This window comes from Beta vulgaris, chromosome 3, assembly GCF_026745355.1.
Source record: "Beta vulgaris subsp. vulgaris cultivar EL10 chromosome 3, EL10.2, whole genome shotgun sequence".
Lineage (NCBI taxonomy): Eukaryota > Viridiplantae > Streptophyta > Magnoliopsida > Caryophyllales > Amaranthaceae > Beta > Beta vulgaris.
The window spans coordinates 19434193-19451829 of NC_079204.1; the positions used below are offsets into that span (position 1 = coordinate 19434193).

At 36.4% G+C, this 17637-nt stretch overlaps 1 protein-coding gene across 2 annotated transcripts; it reads right to left on the minus strand.

Annotated features, from left to right (window-relative positions):
- Positions 1-2832: 2832 nt before the first annotated feature.
- On the minus strand, positions 2833-11430 carry LOC104906982 (protein disulfide isomerase-like 1-3). 2 transcript variants are annotated; one of them, XM_048641245.2, is made up of 12 exons: positions 10780-11430; positions 7803-7932; positions 7525-7690; positions 6575-6693; positions 6404-6484; positions 6229-6315; positions 6054-6128; positions 5898-5966; positions 5716-5796; positions 5484-5618; positions 3299-3355; positions 2833-3167 (listed from the first exon to the last, which is right to left on the minus strand). In XM_048641245.2, the coding sequence occupies exons 1-12, from the start codon at positions 11361-11363 to the stop codon at positions 2982-2984; spliced, it is 1770 nt and encodes a 589-aa protein (XP_048497202.1). In that variant the 5' UTR covers positions 11364-11430; the 3' UTR covers positions 2833-2981. The 2 variants fall into 2 exon arrangements, with proteins under 2 accessions (XP_048497202.1, XP_048497201.1); XM_048641244.2 differs by having other exon boundaries at positions 5898-5975.
- Positions 11431-17637: the final 6207 nt, after the last annotated feature.

Below are 17637 nucleotides of genomic sequence, written 5' to 3' on the forward strand. Positions count from 1 at the left end.
AGTATGGGTTCAGGCTCTATGATCCCGAGAAGCAAAAGGTAGTGAGAAGCAGAGATGTGGTATTCTTTGAGCACGAAAAGGGTGCAGATCTTCTGACTGCAAGGTATCACACTAACTCAGATTCATTTGTTGATAACACTGATGTTTCTTCTGTTCCTACTTCTATTTATGCTGAACAACCAACACATGAGAATATTGAAGAAACACATGATGGTAATGAGGAGTTACAACCTGATGATGGTGGTGATGTACTAGAATTTAATGATACTCATGATGATGCTCCTGATGATGATCAACCAGATGAAGAAGAGGTTCATGATCAGAGGGAGAAACCTACCCCACGGTGGATGATGTACAAGTTCGAAGGTCAATTAGAGATCGAAAACCTTCTTCTAAGTATACCAGCTCAGAGTACATCTTAATCACTGATGAGGGGGCGCCGAGAGTTTCCAAGAAGTGATGTCTAGTGAAGACAAGGATCTTTGGCTCAAGGCTGTAAAAGAGGAGATGGATTCTTTGATGAAGAATCAGACTTATGAGTTGGTGAAGCTTCCTAAGGGAAAGAAAGTCTTGAAGAACAAATGGGCTTTCAAGAACAAGAAAGATGGTGAGAAGATAGTGAAGCGCAAAGCCAGATTGGTGGTAAAAGGATGCAACCAGAAAAAGGGCATTGATTTTGATGAGATCTTCTCTCCGGTAGTCAAGATGACTTCTATCAGAACTGTTTTGGGGTTAGCTGCAAGTCTTGATCTTGAGTTGGAGCAGCTTGATGTGAAAACTGCTTTCTTACATGGTGACTTGCGTGAAGAAATCTACATGGAGCAACCTGAAGGCTTTCAAGAAAAGGGGAAAGAGAAACATGTTTGCAAGTTGAAGAAGAGTCTTTATGGGCTTAAACAGGCACGGCAGTGGTATAAGAAATTTGATTCGTTTATGACTAGTCATGGTTATAAACGAACTTCTGCAGACCATTGTGTGTATTTTAGAAAATTCCCGGGTGATAACTTCATTATCCTTCTTTTGTATGTGGATGATATGCTAAGATGGACAAGATGCATGGATGATTAGCAACTTGAAGAAAGACTTGTCCAGGTTATTTGACATGAAAGATTTGGGCCCTACGAAGCAAATCTTAGGCATGGAGATTGCTCGTGATAGGAAAGCTGGAAAGTTGTCATTATCACAAGAAAAATATATTGAACGTGTGCTTGAAAGGTTCAATATGAAGCATGCCAAGCCTGTTAGTACAGCATTAGCAACTCACTTTAAACTAAGTAAGAGAGCTTGTTCTACAACAGAGAAGGAGAAAGCAAGTATGTCTTCTATTCCTTATTCTTCTGTTGTTGGTTCTTTGATGTCTGCTATGGTGTGTACTAGGCCAGATATTGCACACTTTGTTGGTTTGGTGAGTAGATACTTATCCAATCCTAGTAAGGCTCACTGGGATGCAGTGAAGTGGATCTTCAGATACTTGTGTGGCACCTTTAAACTTTGTTTGTGTTATGGAGGTGGCAAACCTATTCTTGAGGGTTATACAGATGCAGACATGGCTGGTGATCTTGATAACAAAAAGTCTACCTCAGGTTATGTGTTTTTACATTTTCAGGGGGAGTCATTTCATGACAATCCAAGTTACAAAAGTGTGTGGATTTGTCAACTACTGAGGCAGAGTATATAGCAGATGTGGAAGCAAGTAAGGAGATGCTTTGATTGAAGAGGTTCCTTCAAGAGTTAGGTTTGAAGCAAGGTGAGTATGTTATATTATGTGATAGTCAGAGTGCTATGGATTTGAGTAAGAACTCTATGTATCACGCTTGTACCAAACATATTGATGTTCGATATCATTGGTTGTGAAATGTGATCGAGGAGAAGAAAATGAAGCTGAAGAAAGTCCACACTGATAAGAATGGTGCAAACATGTTAACTAAGATGGTTCCTGGAAACAAGCTTGAAGTTTGTGGTAAGCTTGTGGGAATGAGCTTCAAGTTGTGATTGAAGTGTGTTCATCTTCCCCGTGTTGGGTTAGAGGGGGAGATTGTTATGGGTCCAACCCAAGTAATATGTGTTTTTTTTAGTTGGGTCCTTTTATTTGGCCCAATATTACACCATGTTAGTTGTTTTTTTTAAAGTCCAACTTTGGGCTCATTATGTGGCTTATTTCGTAATCTTTAGGAGGGTTTATAAGGTGAAAAATAAGAGCAGCAGCAATCAAGAAAAACACACGCACAAACAAGAAATTGAGGGGTTTTGCTGATTTTCGTATTTCAGCCTGCCCAGTCCTGATCTAGTGTTCGATCGGAGGTCGTGGTCCCATTTTGCTGAAATTTGGACACCTTGTTCCTGACATCTAGGGCTTCATTTTGGACGGTTGGATCGTCTCTGTGAGGTCTGGTTTGGTCGGAGTTAGGATCTAGACAGAACTGTTGTTTTGGTGATATTCTTTCACTTTATTGTTATACTTTGATCTCTTATTGTTCTTGGTGATTGTTGGTGGGTGTATGAACCTTTAATTTGCAGACTGATTTGGATTCTTTTTCCTTCAATTTATCAATAAGAGAAGTATAGGGTGGACTCCTTAAACGGTCCCGTGGTTTTTATCCTTCACATCGAAGGGGTTTTCCACGTATAATTCGTGTGCGTCGTTGTTTGTTATTATTTCTTCATGTTATCGTTGCATTTCGTTACTGCTTTATTGCTGATTATATATTGCAATATTGTTGGTTATCTTGGTGAATTGGTTGCGTAACAAATTTTGGGTTGATTGGATTCAATTATTGCTTGATTGTCTTGTGTGTGACATTGTGGGTGTCGTTGTGACCCCTTTCCGATCCCTACACAAAGCACATTGTCTTTATTACACAAAACTAATGAAACAAACATCCCATTGCATTTTATCTTCTTCTACAACAATAATGTGTCACAAACAAATCAAAACTGTATATGATTTCGCTAGAAAACGAAAACTATACTTAAAACGACACTTATAATTCATCCTTTACATTAGGGCTATCATTGGCAGCTTCAGTCTCAATAGTTACAGGCTCACCACCTTCTGATGTCAATGATGGAGGATCAATTGGTTTTTCAATCTTGAAAGGAGTAGTAGCATGCTTTTTGATGAACTTGTAGAGTGCCACACCGGTTACTGAATCCGAGTCAAATATGATCTACAATTGTGGTTGAAAAATAACATTTTGGTTCAGCAAACAATTTATTATTTGAATAAAAGTGGTCTAGGACACTTTTGAATTTTGACACAGGAAACCGAAACAAATGTGTTATAAACATGTATACTTACTGGGTCAGAACTCTCGTTTCCAGCGGGGTAGAAAAGAATAGTAGGGAATCCTTGCACCTGAAAGAATAAAATATTCATTAAAATTATCATTTACAACTAAATATGCTTGGCTCCCGAAAGAAAGATCTTGTAAAATGAAACACATTTAAAAAAGGGATTTCAGAAATGAAATACTTGTATAGAAAATAGAACCGCGAAGTTGAAGTAATACAAAATTCAACATGTCTATTGTATGGGTACTACCCAAGTCTGATGTCGGACACAACAATAAGTCTGACAAGAAATATCTTAGGACGCGAACTCATAAGAAGGGATTAAGTGTTACTCAATATGAGACCGGGACTGTCGTCGCGACCACTAAAAAGGTCAAAAGATAGGGAATCTTCCCTCTAACAGATTCATCACAGTTATACATGTGTCAAAGGATTACCTCGATCTCCTATCAGATGAATAGTACATCTATAAATAGCCCAATGGTACTATTTCTATAGGTACATTCTCTCTCATACTAAAAATAGCTTATCTCTCTCTCTAAGCCTTCTCTCTCTAAATTCTTATCGGACATTAGCTGACTTGAGCGTTGGAGAGGGTTTCCTCGCATCCCCCCGATGTAGCTCACGTTTGTTCTTGTGCAGTTCACCGCTCCCGGATAGCCCTCAATTACTGACGGACAACTCTTAAGTCTGCCACCGTTTCGTAACCGGAAAATCTATGGTGTTACCGAGTAATCTAGAGTTATGTAGGGAATTATGAATCGTGTTATATTGGGTTATCTACAAAAGGGCAAATCGCAGTAGATGTCTTAGCTCGCGGAAGGATGCCGAGAGCTGATCGCGACTCGTGGCCAGCGCCTCGGCTCACGGTAGACGCGGGTTTGCGGGAAACGCGGACACGTGTTTCCGAATCTGTTTATAAATAGGTTGACCCTATTTAATTTATGCAGTGCAGATTAGTTTATAACACATTTGTAATTCTGGTTTTCCTCCACATCAATAAAACTATTCTATCTGTACCCGTGCAGGCCCGGCCCTGAGCATTGTTTGAAGGGGCAAGGGACAAGGGCCCAAGGCTAAGAGGGGCCCATCCTTAAAAAAAAAAATTTGAAAAAAAAATTAATTAATGACCCAAATCGCGCGTACGTTTCTTCAAACCTTCAATCCACCAAACTGAAACAAACTCTTCGACTTTCTTCCGTTCTACTTCTTTACTCCTTCTCTCTCTCTTTCCAAGATTCATTAAATTCTTCTTTAATTTCCAAAATTGTCTCTAATCTCCATTAGACTCATTGAAATTTTTCATTTTTCCCAAAAAAATTAGCTGTTAAATTTACCTTAAATATGGCAATAGGAATTTTTTTCTACAATTTAAATAGGGAAGATTTGGATTTCTATAATGCAATACTCATACGATTTAGTCTAAATCAAGTGAAATTATTAAGATTTTATGAAATTAAGAATATGAGTAAGGTTTTAGGGAAACTTTTCGATTCTAATTTGGCTCAGTTTAAGTTCTGATTTTCTGATTCGATACTGACGCGGTGACGCCTCGTCGTCGGTGGTTGCTGCGTTGCCGGCTTGCTGCCTGCCGGAGCCCGGATCCCATCGCAGTCTTCGATTGTTGCTGCCGCTTGCGGCCTACTGTCCTGGCACCTGCTTGCTGTCCTGCGGCTGCTTTGGCCTCTGTTCGTGCTGCTGCCCCGCTGCCGGCCTGCCGTGCCGCCTTCCGGTGGTTTCAAGGTGTTGTTGCTCTTTTCTCTTGTCTGTAGTACGATTTTAGTATTCTCAATTCTGTTAAACTGATTGTTAATTTCTTCATTTGCCAATTTGCATTCGCTTGAACAACCGATTTATTTCATTGAATTACTATCAAATTTTTTATTTTGTTTTATTATAATTTGTATTTTTTAAAGGGCCCCCAATCTACCATTTTGCCTAGGGCCCCAAAAAGATCAGGACCGGGCCTGTACCCGTGGATGTAGTACTCTGTTGGTAAACCATGTAAATTTGTGTGTGAATTTCTTTGTTTTGCATTCAATTATTTGTTTTATATCACATCTGTGATAACAAGTTAGATAAGCAAATACTTTTTGGTTGCTCATTTGGTACCATATCCATTAAAATAATCAAATGAGTGGAAAAATATATCCTTAGTTACGTTTCTAATACGAAACCAAAATAGAACTTACCAAAGCTTTTGGGTGCTCATTTTTGGTGCCATCCATCTTTGCTACTACTAAGGATTCAACGCCTCTCAAATGTTTGGCAAGCCTATTATAGCTTGGCTCTAGAGCTTGACAATGAGAACACCAAGGAGCATATATCTAATAAAACAAGAGACATCAAGAGATTATCAGCAACTTTTAATAGGGAAAAGAATTTACTGAAAGCAGATTCAGGTATCATTATATTAATTATTACCTCAAGAAGAACGTCCTTTGATTCATCCAAAACAATTTCTTCAAAGTTTTTGCCCACAACAATTTTCACATCACCCTCATTCTGATATTACAAGTATAATAAATTTAGGTTTTAGGTTCGATACAAAGGTTAATTAAGTAAAAATTACATTAACATTTACCCAAAATTTGATGAAAACTTACTGTTTCAGGAATAAGATCAGATTTATAGAATGGCTTAAGCTTGTCTGCTAGAAAGTCCTCAGCAAACGACTGCACATACTAGGAGACTCAAAGTTGTTTAGGCGAGTTTCGGAAGACAAGATACAATCAAAGTTCTTAAGACCAGTGAATTATAACCTTAATATTGTCTGAGGTGATATCACCCTCCATGAAAAACTTCCTACGATCAGCGTGTCCAGTGTATGCAAGCACCTAAAAATGTAGTATATTTTAGAGAATGGCCGTGGTGCATATTGTTGGTGTAACCAAATTGGCAGTAGATGAAAATTGATCAATAGAAGCTGACACTTACTCTAGGAGCATCACCATCGACCCCAAAGAAATCGATCATTGGCTTTCCATAGTCCTTGTTTTCCATTTGCACGTACGAAAATATTATCTGCAAAACAAAATACATTTTAATCTTAATTGAACTCAGAGTAACCCGATGTTTATATGTCATTAAATTATCATCAATGTAAGCTTACCTTTCCCTTGAAAGCTTTGGCTGCTTCCACGAGGGTAGGGATGAGCTTTTCTGATTGTTGAGCTGGGGAAAAAAGGAAAAGCTAGAAAAACAACAGTCATTGTTACAGCCCAACATTAATCATGAAAATGCTAACTACAGAGTGATAGTGTATATTGAGACCATGTTGCACCTGATTCTGGATTGGACCCTCGAAAACGAATGAAGCACTTTCCATGGTAAAAGTGATCACCAAAGGGTGTTTATTGCTGGATACAAAGTCTACAATAGCTGATTTTGAGAAATCACCATCTGCCAATATCAATAGAAATTTTATTAGCCACACAATATAAGATAATTTATCCAATTAAGTAAAGAGGAAGAGGCATGGCTGTAAGAATTGTGTCACAATTTATCCAGTTGAGGCAAAATAATATTTTATCAAATACCATTGATAAATTTGAGAGTTCAATCCACTTACAAGCCTAAAGGACGTTGCATACTAAAACGATTAGCTTATAATGAGGTACTTTCTTTCCTCTTTATCCAATATGAGACAAGTCACATGTGCACATCAAACAAAGGGTTTGACAACCATAATCAATTACTCACTCAGTAAATTATATTTCCTTCAACTTGATTGGAAGTAAAACAGAAGTTTTTCGAGAAGCAAATATTATGAGTATCTCTTCTTATACGAGAAAGTGATGATATGTTTATCTAGATATATATGTGAAACCCATGTTCATTAACCATTATATCTTAAAATGCTGATTCGTTTCACATTTGCTATTACTTCCTTAGATCATGACTTTTGCATTTAGATATATAAACTTTAACTATTTAGTCATTCTCTTATGAGATATATATATATGTATAATGTGTAAAAACATAGATCTATGTAACTTTTAAAAAAAGGTTCAACAAGTACAATTAAATAGCATAACCCTATATATGGAGCTTTGCTGCTTCCTGTGATTGGCTCTGGAATGTAGAAGGCGAAGAAGGCTCCCTTCCAGGGTGTAGGCCTCTCGAAAAGGTAGCAAAGGCGTGCAAAGGATCATGGTAATTTACAACATACCATTGATCAAAAACATTAAACTTCGACCACAAAAGTTGAACTCAAAGATTAAAAAAACATACCAAACTTAGATAGCTTCTCAATCTCCTTCTTCAACAAAACTACTGCAGGGCGTTTTGCATCGGTGTCAATTTGGAAAACTTTAGCTACATCCGAGCTAGTGGTCTGATAGAAGTTGACATCATCCTCTTGTTTGGCTGCAGCATCAAGCACCTCACTGTCAGAACCCTGCCAATAAATGTAACAAAAATGTATTAGATTAGTTACATCACATTCACAAATATAGAAAAAGAGAGTAAAATTTTAGATTTGATTTATGAATCTTGAAATCATAAGGTACCGTTAGGCTATCAACATATGCCACCACAAGTTTTGTTTCAGCAAGGAAGATATCTTCTGCCTCCTCAGTACTTGTCACATTGTAAACTGCATGACCTGTTTTCTTCTTTAACCAAGAAACGATCGCATCCCTATCAACAGAGGCATATTCAGTATTTTAAGTTCGGAGGCGCACTTTTAGGTACACATCAAATTCATGGTACAAATTGTTGTTAGAGTTTTAACTTTTTGTTCAGCATATTTGACTGGTGATTTGACAATTTTTTTTTATAAATGTGTTTGGTAACAATTAACTGATTGCTAAAAAAAATTATTGCCATTTTTTTGAGTAAAATGACATCTGTAGACATTTTAATACAATGTGTAGTAGTATTATTAGAGACAAAAAAGTCATTGAACATATTTGTACCTAATCCTCTAAAAAAAATCTCCTATTACGAGCTTTTTCATTTTGAGAGTTTTCATTCCAAAACTCTCTCTAAAACTCTATTACCAAACACCCCTTTTAGAGTTTTTGACTTGTCAAAACTCTAAAAATGGTCCAAAACTCTCTTTTTACTCCAAAATTCTAATTGCCAAATACCTCATAGACTGACTTTTGGGAGTAACAAACTTAGGGCCTGCTCTCCCCAGCTTATTTTCAGTTCAGTTCAGTTCAATTCAATTCAGTTCAGTTCAGATCAGTTCAGTTCAGTAGAGTTCAATTCAGATCAGTTCAGTTCATACCAGTTCAGTTCAGCTCTTGACAATACTTTTACACTCACATATCACTATTCATTTCAGTTCAGTTCAGTTCAATTCAGTTCAGTTCAATTCAATTCAGATCAGTTCAGTTCAGTTCAGTTCAGATCAGTTCAGTTCAGTTCAGTTCAGCTGTTTTATGCCGAAGAGAACAGGCTCCTGTCTACCAAGGCAATGAATTATTAGTCCCGCGCTTCTTGTTCTCTAACATATTTCAAATTCTTTTGTCATCATCTTTATGTAATCAAGTTTCTTCTCAATAACAAAATGCTGCAATTTGTTTTAAATTTTCAAGAACAGAGAAAGTGCAACATATCTCGAATTCCCTATGTATACTTTACAATTCATCACCTATAAATCTGTTTGGATTACTGTCATCTTTGCAAACTACTAATGTGTGATCTTGTAAAGTATACTATGTAATCTTTGGCAACTTTGTTTTTTTCTTTGGTGAGGAGAAGAAGACCTATTTAACACCTTTTGTAGGTTAACCAATTCATCGTTAATTAGTAGGTCAAACTTGTTGGGAGTAGGGGGAAAGGACTGGGAACTCCCACTCCCAGAGTCCAAAGAGCATCATGTACGGTTTAATTTGATAAGTCATGACCTTAATGTCATACATGAGTATAAATTATCACTAAACCAAATACTACTTGTTATAAACATTTTACATATACGACACCAAAAAAAATCGTATATCTCGATATATTGTCCTATTTTTCATGTAATATATTATACAACTCACCACTTCTCTATTCTATAAACTATTTGTTGAAGGTTTGAATACGTGTATCAACAATTTTACTAATTAATATTATATAATATTATTTTGATCATTAGACTATTAGAGTTTACTTGTGAGTTGGGATCCCTTTATCTTACCTAATTTTATTGAGAATGTGTCTGCTTTGGACCTATAAATTTCCTATGTACGAGAAAAAAAAACTCCCCAACACACACCATTCGGCATTCACCAAGTTATGACCAATATTGTGATGTTCAATGTACTTCACTTTCTTTAATTTGTTAATCAAAGGCGTTATTTTAGCATCAAAACATAAACGATAATCCTTTATTTAAAAAAATTTGTCCACTTTTTATATAGCGCTTGTAAGTTGTATGCACTACTAATTTTTTGTAAAGTAATTCACTCATTTTAGTTTGTTTATTTTATTAGGGTTTTTAGTGGGAAAAGAGTAATTAAAATAGGGTTTTTGTGGGGGAAACACCACTTAATATTTTTTTTGGACGAAAGGACCAATTAAAATACTTCCGTTGGCAACTTAACACCACCTTATGATTATCCGGCCAAATTTTTAACTTTTCGACATTGACTTATTTTTTCGTCCGAAACACTGATTTTTTTTGTTTGTCCTCCTCCCAAACCCATATGCCGCCCTACCCATCGGAATCCTCCTCCTCCACCCCTACGCCCTACCCACCAGAATCCTCCTCCCCCGCCCCTACACCCTGCACCCTACTCACCGGAATCCTCCTCCCCTGCACCCTACGATAGGTGAACCACGAGAGCAGGGACCGACGAGGAGAGAGAGAGGGGCAACGACCAGCGCAAAAGGGGTTGGAGGATTTGGGATTGGGAGGTGAAGCTAGGAAAAGGAGAGTGAGAGGATTTTAGGATAGGGGACTAAGGGGGGGTTTTTGGTGGGTAGGGCTTAGGGGTGGGGGAGGAGGAGAAACAAAAAAACCGAGGTTTTTGAGGAAAAGAAATTGTCGACGGCGGAAAGTTGACAATTTGCCAAAAATCGTAATGTGGTGTTAATTTGCCAACGAAAGTATTTTAATTTTGTCCTTTCTTCCAAAAAAAAAATAGTTAAGTGGTTCCCCCCCCCCCCTAAAAAAGACCCTATTTTAATTGGTCCTTCCCCATAAAACTCTATTGTAATTGGTCCTTCCCACAAAAAAATTCATCTTATTATTACATACACAAATTAAGAATTGTGTCCTAAAGAAAAATATCAATCAATGAGAGTGGTATTACAAAAGATTTGGACTCCAAAACAGAACTCATAATAATAAATTTAATATTTTTTATGCCAAAGAAAAAGCTGAATAATTTTAAAGTCCAAAACAAAGTAAGACGGAATGTGTTTTTTGGAGCATTTAGAATTCCATGCTTTCTCTCAAAAAATATGAAAAAAAAAACAAAAAGTACTAAAAGCACATGGTTGTAGATGCTCTAAACACCTAAGAATTTACATAAAGAAACGGATACTCACCTAGTTCTGTCACCCTCGTACGATTTGATCGCGCCATCAGTGAAGAAGAAAAGAGCAGGAAAGCCATCAACCTTATATTTATCAGCCAACTCAGTCTCTTGTATGGCATCAACCTTGGCTAGCACAACGTCGAATCCACCCTCCTTAAGCTCGGTAGCAGCAGCCGCGTACTCAGGCACCAGCTTCTTGCAATACCCACACCAAGGAGCATAAAACTGAACCATAATATTCTTAGTGTTGCTGATAAACTCATCAAAATTAGTCTTGTTCAACACCACCACGTCCTTCTCTTTGATAACGGGAGCAGGAGGTGCCTTACTCTCGTCCCATTGTTGGAAATCCTCGAAACTTTTGTAGTCGATATCATCGCCTTGTGGGCGGTAGTTCGGGTCTGCGTAATCAGGGTAGTCTTTGGGTGCCTTGGGCTCATCTAAGAAGCTCAAGTCCTCATCGCCGTCAATGTCGACTGTTGTGGATGTTGTGACGGTTTTGGTTGTGTCGTTGGCTGTGGCAACAATGGAGACGGTAGTCGCAAGGACGAGGAGTGGGAGGAGCAGTAATAGGAGAGTTTTTAGTGTTGCCATTGTTGGTTCCTTTGTGATGGAAACTCACAAGAGTATGAAGAAAGAAAAAAATGTCTTCTTGAAGGGGGATTGGAGGTAGAGTATTTTTATTATATAGTAACAACTCCCTCCATCACTCTTAACGTACTTTTTTTTATTCTTAGTTTCTATTCCCTCCGTTCCATAATATAGTGTCTATTTCATTTTTGATGGGTCAAACTTTAAAATCTTTGACTGTATATTCTCATTTGTATATATAAAAAAAACATATTCATGTGGGATCTTGTTAGATTTGTCTCAATATATAGTTTCATAATATCAACTTTTTTATATTTTTTATTAATAACGAATTGAAGATATTAAAGGTCAAAGTTACGTCTTGAAAACCGTGTAAAAAAAAACAATCATTATATTATGGGACGAATCTGATGGAGTATTAGTTTGTACTTTCTACAAACGGTCAAAGGATAAATGTACTCAATCAAAAATTTAATCTTTTAGTAACATAGACACATTTTAATCTAACGCTAAATAATTCACTTTCAAAAGGTGGGGTAGATGAGATTTAAACTTATAACATTTTTGTCATGCTACCTCTGATACCATATTAGAGGATTAAGTTAACCAAAAGATTAAATGAGTAGTTGGAGTAGCCCCATAAATGATTTTATTTTCTACCAAAAACAACCTAATAATTTTTTAAAAAAAAAACTACATATTATCAAGTTTTTCTTTGAATGATACTATTATATGACAGAAACCATTAATGACCTTATACATAGACTTCTTCCCTCCCCCTACTTTCAACAATGGTGTTACCTATAATAACCTAATTACTACGTTAGTAACACGGAGCATAATTCTAAAATATATGTTATAAAATAACCTCATTATCATCTCCAAATGTTGCAAAGGTAGTAGGACCAAGATGATAAAAAGAAACAAAGTTGCAGGATAAATATTAGCAAAATATAGCTTAATGCAAAAGGGTCAAACTAGTATCTATTATAATATGTTCTCATAATCTCTAAATTCTTAAGAGTAAAAGAAATTGGGCGAACGTGATGGAGAGTTAGGACCGAGTATTATCATGCATGTCATTATTGAGCTGATCATTCATAGAGTATAATTGCACGTTTGTAGATTGAATCTACAATATTTTTGAGATTTAGAACGCATCTTTTCAATTTTGTATTGCAATATGCATGACAAGTAGTAAGTTGATTTCATACAGAAGTTTTTATAAGTGACTTCCACTACTTATCCATATGGAAATTTCATATTGGTTAAGAGGTACATAATGAAGTGAGAGAGCAAATAAGTTTGTGCCATGTGGCTATTTTTTGTCATGTGCTCCATGGTTGACTTTAGCCTGAATTCTACTCAACTTATCTTCAACATGCTAAGTGCGGTCATAGAGGCGACCCACGACACCAAATTTTAAAAAAAAAGGAGCTTTTGTCGGATTATGCTCTAAAAATAGTCAAATAGTTTTCCTAATAGTTAGGACTAGTTGTTAATAATTAGTTAGTAGACTAACAAGTAGTGGTCTACATAATGATCATTTAGTGGGATAGCAAGTAGTGGGTTAAGTAGTGGACATGTTATTAGTAGTGTTTTGTATGTCTATTTAAAGGTTATTTTGTTTAGTTATTTATGTATGAAAAATATATAAAAATGTAGTCTTTCTAATTCTCTCAAGTTTCTTTTTTTTTCTCTTCTAAAATTTCTACATGGTATCAAGAGCATCAGGTTAGATAGAAAAAAAGGAGAGAAATGAAGAAGAAAAAGAAGGAAAAAAAAGGGGAGATAAAAAGTGTTCAAAAAATTCAGTATGAGAAAATTAATGAGTGTTTTATCTGTTTAACCATGGCAAGTAATGATTTTACTTAGATGTGTGAATGGGTTCCCTTCTAGCCTATGAAATTATTTTTGGTTACTATAAAAAAGAGGGAGTAAACATTTAGGGTGATGGGGCAACCTTCACAAGAAAATCAAATAATTGGCAATCTGATATTGGTGAAAGTCCGTAGTCAATGCAGACACGGTTTCCGGAATTTTAGTAGTAGATGTGGTCAAATTTGCAAAACTACGTCGAAGAGAGTTTATGGAGAGAAGTGTTGCATTCGTTCATTGAAGGTTGATGAGAAGTGCCTCAACAAATTTGAAGATGGTAATAAAAAGTGTATTACATTAGGAAGAGAAGTGTTTCCATGTTAATGGAGAGAAGTGCTCCATGATGATTAAGAAAATAATTTTGAAAGTACATCATGTGGGAAGAATTACGAACAAGCAAAATTGTGACATAATGTTTAACGTTGGCTCTTAGAAATTTTGGAGCAAGGGGATGTGTTGGATTATGCTCCAAAACTAGTCAAATAGTTTTCCTAATAGTTAGGACTAGCCACTAATAATTAGTTAGTTAGTGGTCTACATAATGGTCTATTTAGTAGGATAGCAAGTAATGGGTTAAGTAGTGGACATGTTATTAGTAGTGTCTTGTATGCCTATTTAAAGGTTATTTTGTTTAGTTATTTATGTATGAAAAATATATAAAAATGTAGTCTTTCAAATTCTCTCAAGTTTCTCTTTTTTCTCTTCTAAAAATTCTACAGCTTTTGGGTGCTTGAGATAGAAATTTAACTAGTATGTATAAGTTCTTATCCTTTATGAGATATTCACACCAATAGTTCTTAGCTATATCAATTATTCACAACCGACTTGTTCCCACTCAAAAGAGTTAAGTCCCAAACTCAACACATCCCGACCTGAAGTCAACCTGAATTCAACTAGACCAAAAAAATAAAAAAAAATGGCATGATATTTATTGACCTAACTCAAAACAAACTTAATTGGACCCGATACTCTAAGACTCATAACTCAAATTAAATCTGAATCCAACTAGACATGACCAAGACCCATTTAGCCCCAATCTACTAATTCTTCCGCCCCATAATATAGTGATTACTTCTATTTTTTCATGCGAATTAAGCAAAATGAAAGGGCTAGTAGGATTTCTCAAAAACAATATTTAATATAAGTGTTTATATGGTACTTTTGTCTTGAAACTAGCTCTTTATTTATTTTTCCTTTTAAAAAAATCAAAAAGCAATGAATGTTTTTTGGAATGGTATAAAATAATAAATAGGGGCCCATATTTTGAAAGAAAGGTAGGAATATTTTGGAAAGTTTGTGTAGAAATTGAGGACAATTTAGTCCAAGAAAATTAATAAAAAATAAAACAAGCACAACGTTTTGGGACACCCAAAAAGAAATGTGAGCATTATATTATAGGACGGAGGGAGTAGAACCCAACCTATTATTGACGCGACCCAATGCTAACCTGAACTGGTTTTGACTCGGCTCATTACCTATATGGCATGTTATTAACCCGATCCTTAAGACCCGAAAATAACCTGGCCTATTGTTTCTCGACTCGTTATCAACACAACCTTTATTGACATGATAGAAACATGACCCTTTATGTATCCCGAAATTGAATTTAACTCAACCTAATTTCTTTCTCAGAAATTTAGAATTTTGTGTAGATTTATTACTATACCTTTCGGATTCGTGACATAGTTCAGATTAGTATTTTGTAACTATATTATATATATGTGATCAATGAAATCACACTCCACCTCTCCTCTCATCCTTGCCAGCCACAAGCCCAGACCAACCCCTAGCACCCAGCCCAATAATATAAACCCCCTAAATGATCATCTGTCCCACAACGTCCAGCCCATCCCAACACCTGCCAAGCCCAGATTCTCGAGCCCATTACTCGCCCCCTTGCATGGATTATCAGCCATTTGACCCACCCAGCCTGCACCCTCACCTCCTATCACACGCAGCCAGCATGGCCTTCTTAAGCCTAATCCAAAATATGGTCTCTCTCACATCATATATAAGCCCTACTACAAAATTGTCGTTACCCAAAAATCACAAGTAGGCTTTAAATGACCCTTATTGGAATGCGGCTACGAATCAAGAATACAATGCTTTATTACACACGAAAACATGGGAATCAGTGTCAAGGCCTACCCTGGTGCACATTGTTAACTGATGTGGCTATTTATGCACAAAGCTCGTCTTGTTTGTGATATCAGATCGCATGGAGTTAGTATTGGTTGTGATGATACTTTTAGCCCTGTTACTAAAACTCATACCATTCGCACTTATCTCAGTTTAGCTATGGCTCGTAAATGGTATATTCACCCATTAGATGTCAAAATCCTTTCTTACATGGGGACTTGTAAGAAACTGTTTACATGCATCAACCACCTGATTTTATTTATCCCGCACACCTCAGTGTGTTTACCACTTACAGAAGGCCCTTATGGCATCAAGCAAGCACCTCGTGCTTGGTGTCAACGATTTGCTAATTTCTTATTACACACATGGGGTTTGTTATCACCAAAAGTGACTCATCATTGTCTACTTTCTCTGATGGGGCGGACACTGTTTATATATTGTTGTAGGTGGATGATACTATTCATACTACTTCTTTTGATGCTCTCCGAGAGCGTATCATCATACAACTCAAAATTGAGTTCCTTGTGTTTGATTAGGGTCTGTTGGCTTTTTTTTGGTATTGTTGTCACCAAAACACCCTCATATATACTTATTTCTCAACAAAAGTATGCACAGGAAATATTAGAGCGTGTAGGTATAGCTAGTTGTAAGCCTGTAGCTATTCCTGTGGACTAAGTCTAAACATAGTACTTATGTTGGCCCTCTAGTCCAGGATTCTCATAATGCCTTTTTATATTCACTCGCTCTGATATAGCTTATGCCGGTACATCATGTATGCCTTTTTATGCACGACTCTTAGGATTCTCATTATGATGCATTCAAACACATTCTGCATATGTTCAGGGTACCATTGATCATGGATTACATTTATATCCTTCTACCTCTATGCGCTTGATCACTTATACACTTATACTAATGCTGATTGGGGTGTGTGTCCTGGTATTCGTCGTTCTACCTAGGATATTGTTGTTTTTTTGGTGATAACCTTATTTGGTGGTCTTCTAAGCATCAGGCTACTCTATCTAGATCAGTGCAGAGGTAGCATATTGAGATGTCTCTAATGTTGTTGTTGAGTCGTGTTGATTAAGTAACTTTCAACTTGAGTTGTGTTTCCCTCTTCATCAGGCTACTCTTATCTATTATGATAATGTCAATGCTAGTTATTTGTCTAGCAACCTTGTCTAACACCAATATAATGCACGAAACATATAGAAATGGATATTCATTTTATTCGTGGAAAAGTTGCATTGGCTCGTGTCCATGTTCTTCATGATTAGGTATCAGTTTGCTGACATCTTCAGCAAAGGATTACCACGGCAACTCTTTATGGATTTTAAGTCTAGTCTTAGCGTATGATCTCCTCCCGCTATGACTTTGGGGGTATGATAAAGAATATATTTATGATAATACTTTCTCACAGACGTAGAAGCGAGGTAATTTGTATAGATTTATTATTATATCTTTCGAATTCCTAAAATATTTAGGACTAGTATTTTCTAACTATTATATATTTGATCAATGAAATCACATCGAGATTGACGAGTTTACGTTATATAACAGTCTGAAAGTTGGGAAATTATGCAAACAGAAAGAAAATCCAGTGAAGAAATCCACAAAAATGAAGCGGACAAAACAACAGTGCCCGACAAATTGGCCTCCAATATACACCAATGTGCGTCCATTATACTCCAAGGATTCTGAAAAAGTCGATACTTCACACACCCAATTTGTGGTTGTTGACGGCAACCTCCTTAAGGGTGTGATGATAGTTTGTACCAAGTTCTCTTAGAATTCGCCTTCAAATGCTCCCAAAAGTGTGCCCTTAAGGCAGGTTTTATTGCAATTTTGCAGTCTGATACAAGTATATTTCGGGAGTTTTTTAGAATATTTGTAAGTCATAAAACCACAAATATTGATTGTTATATATTGTGATTCATGTTTCAGTTATTTACTCATCCTAGCGAAATTGGTGTACCCATTGTGTTAGCATCCTTTGAAGGTGAACGACTCAATGATATTAACTTTTACGTTCAACGTGCAAGCATAGTTATCAGTCAATACAATCATCTTTGGAAGGAAAATATGAAGTTGGAGAAACTTTTGAAAGTAAACTTTGTTTTGGGGGGTCTACTATATGACGTTTATTGCCTACGACGAATATACAGGCAAAACTGGAATATATCGATATGCTTTTAGGAGTCTTTGTGCTTTAAAAAGTCTTGGTGACACTAACACCAATGACGGATATGTGTTGGAGTTA

Coding starts and splice junctions, on each gene's coding strand:
- LOC104906982 (XM_048641244.2), bottom strand. CDS start 11,363: ATGGCAACACTAAAAACTCTCCTATTACTGCTCCTCCCACTCCTCGTC. Junction 6,316..6,403: donor CCAAAGCTTTCAAGGGAAAG/GTAAGCTTACAT, acceptor TTTGTTTTGCAG/ATAATATTTTCGTACGTGCA. Junction 3,168..3,298: donor GAAACGAGAGTTCTGACCCA/GTAAGTATACAT, acceptor CCACAATTGTAG/ATCATATTTGACTCGGATTC.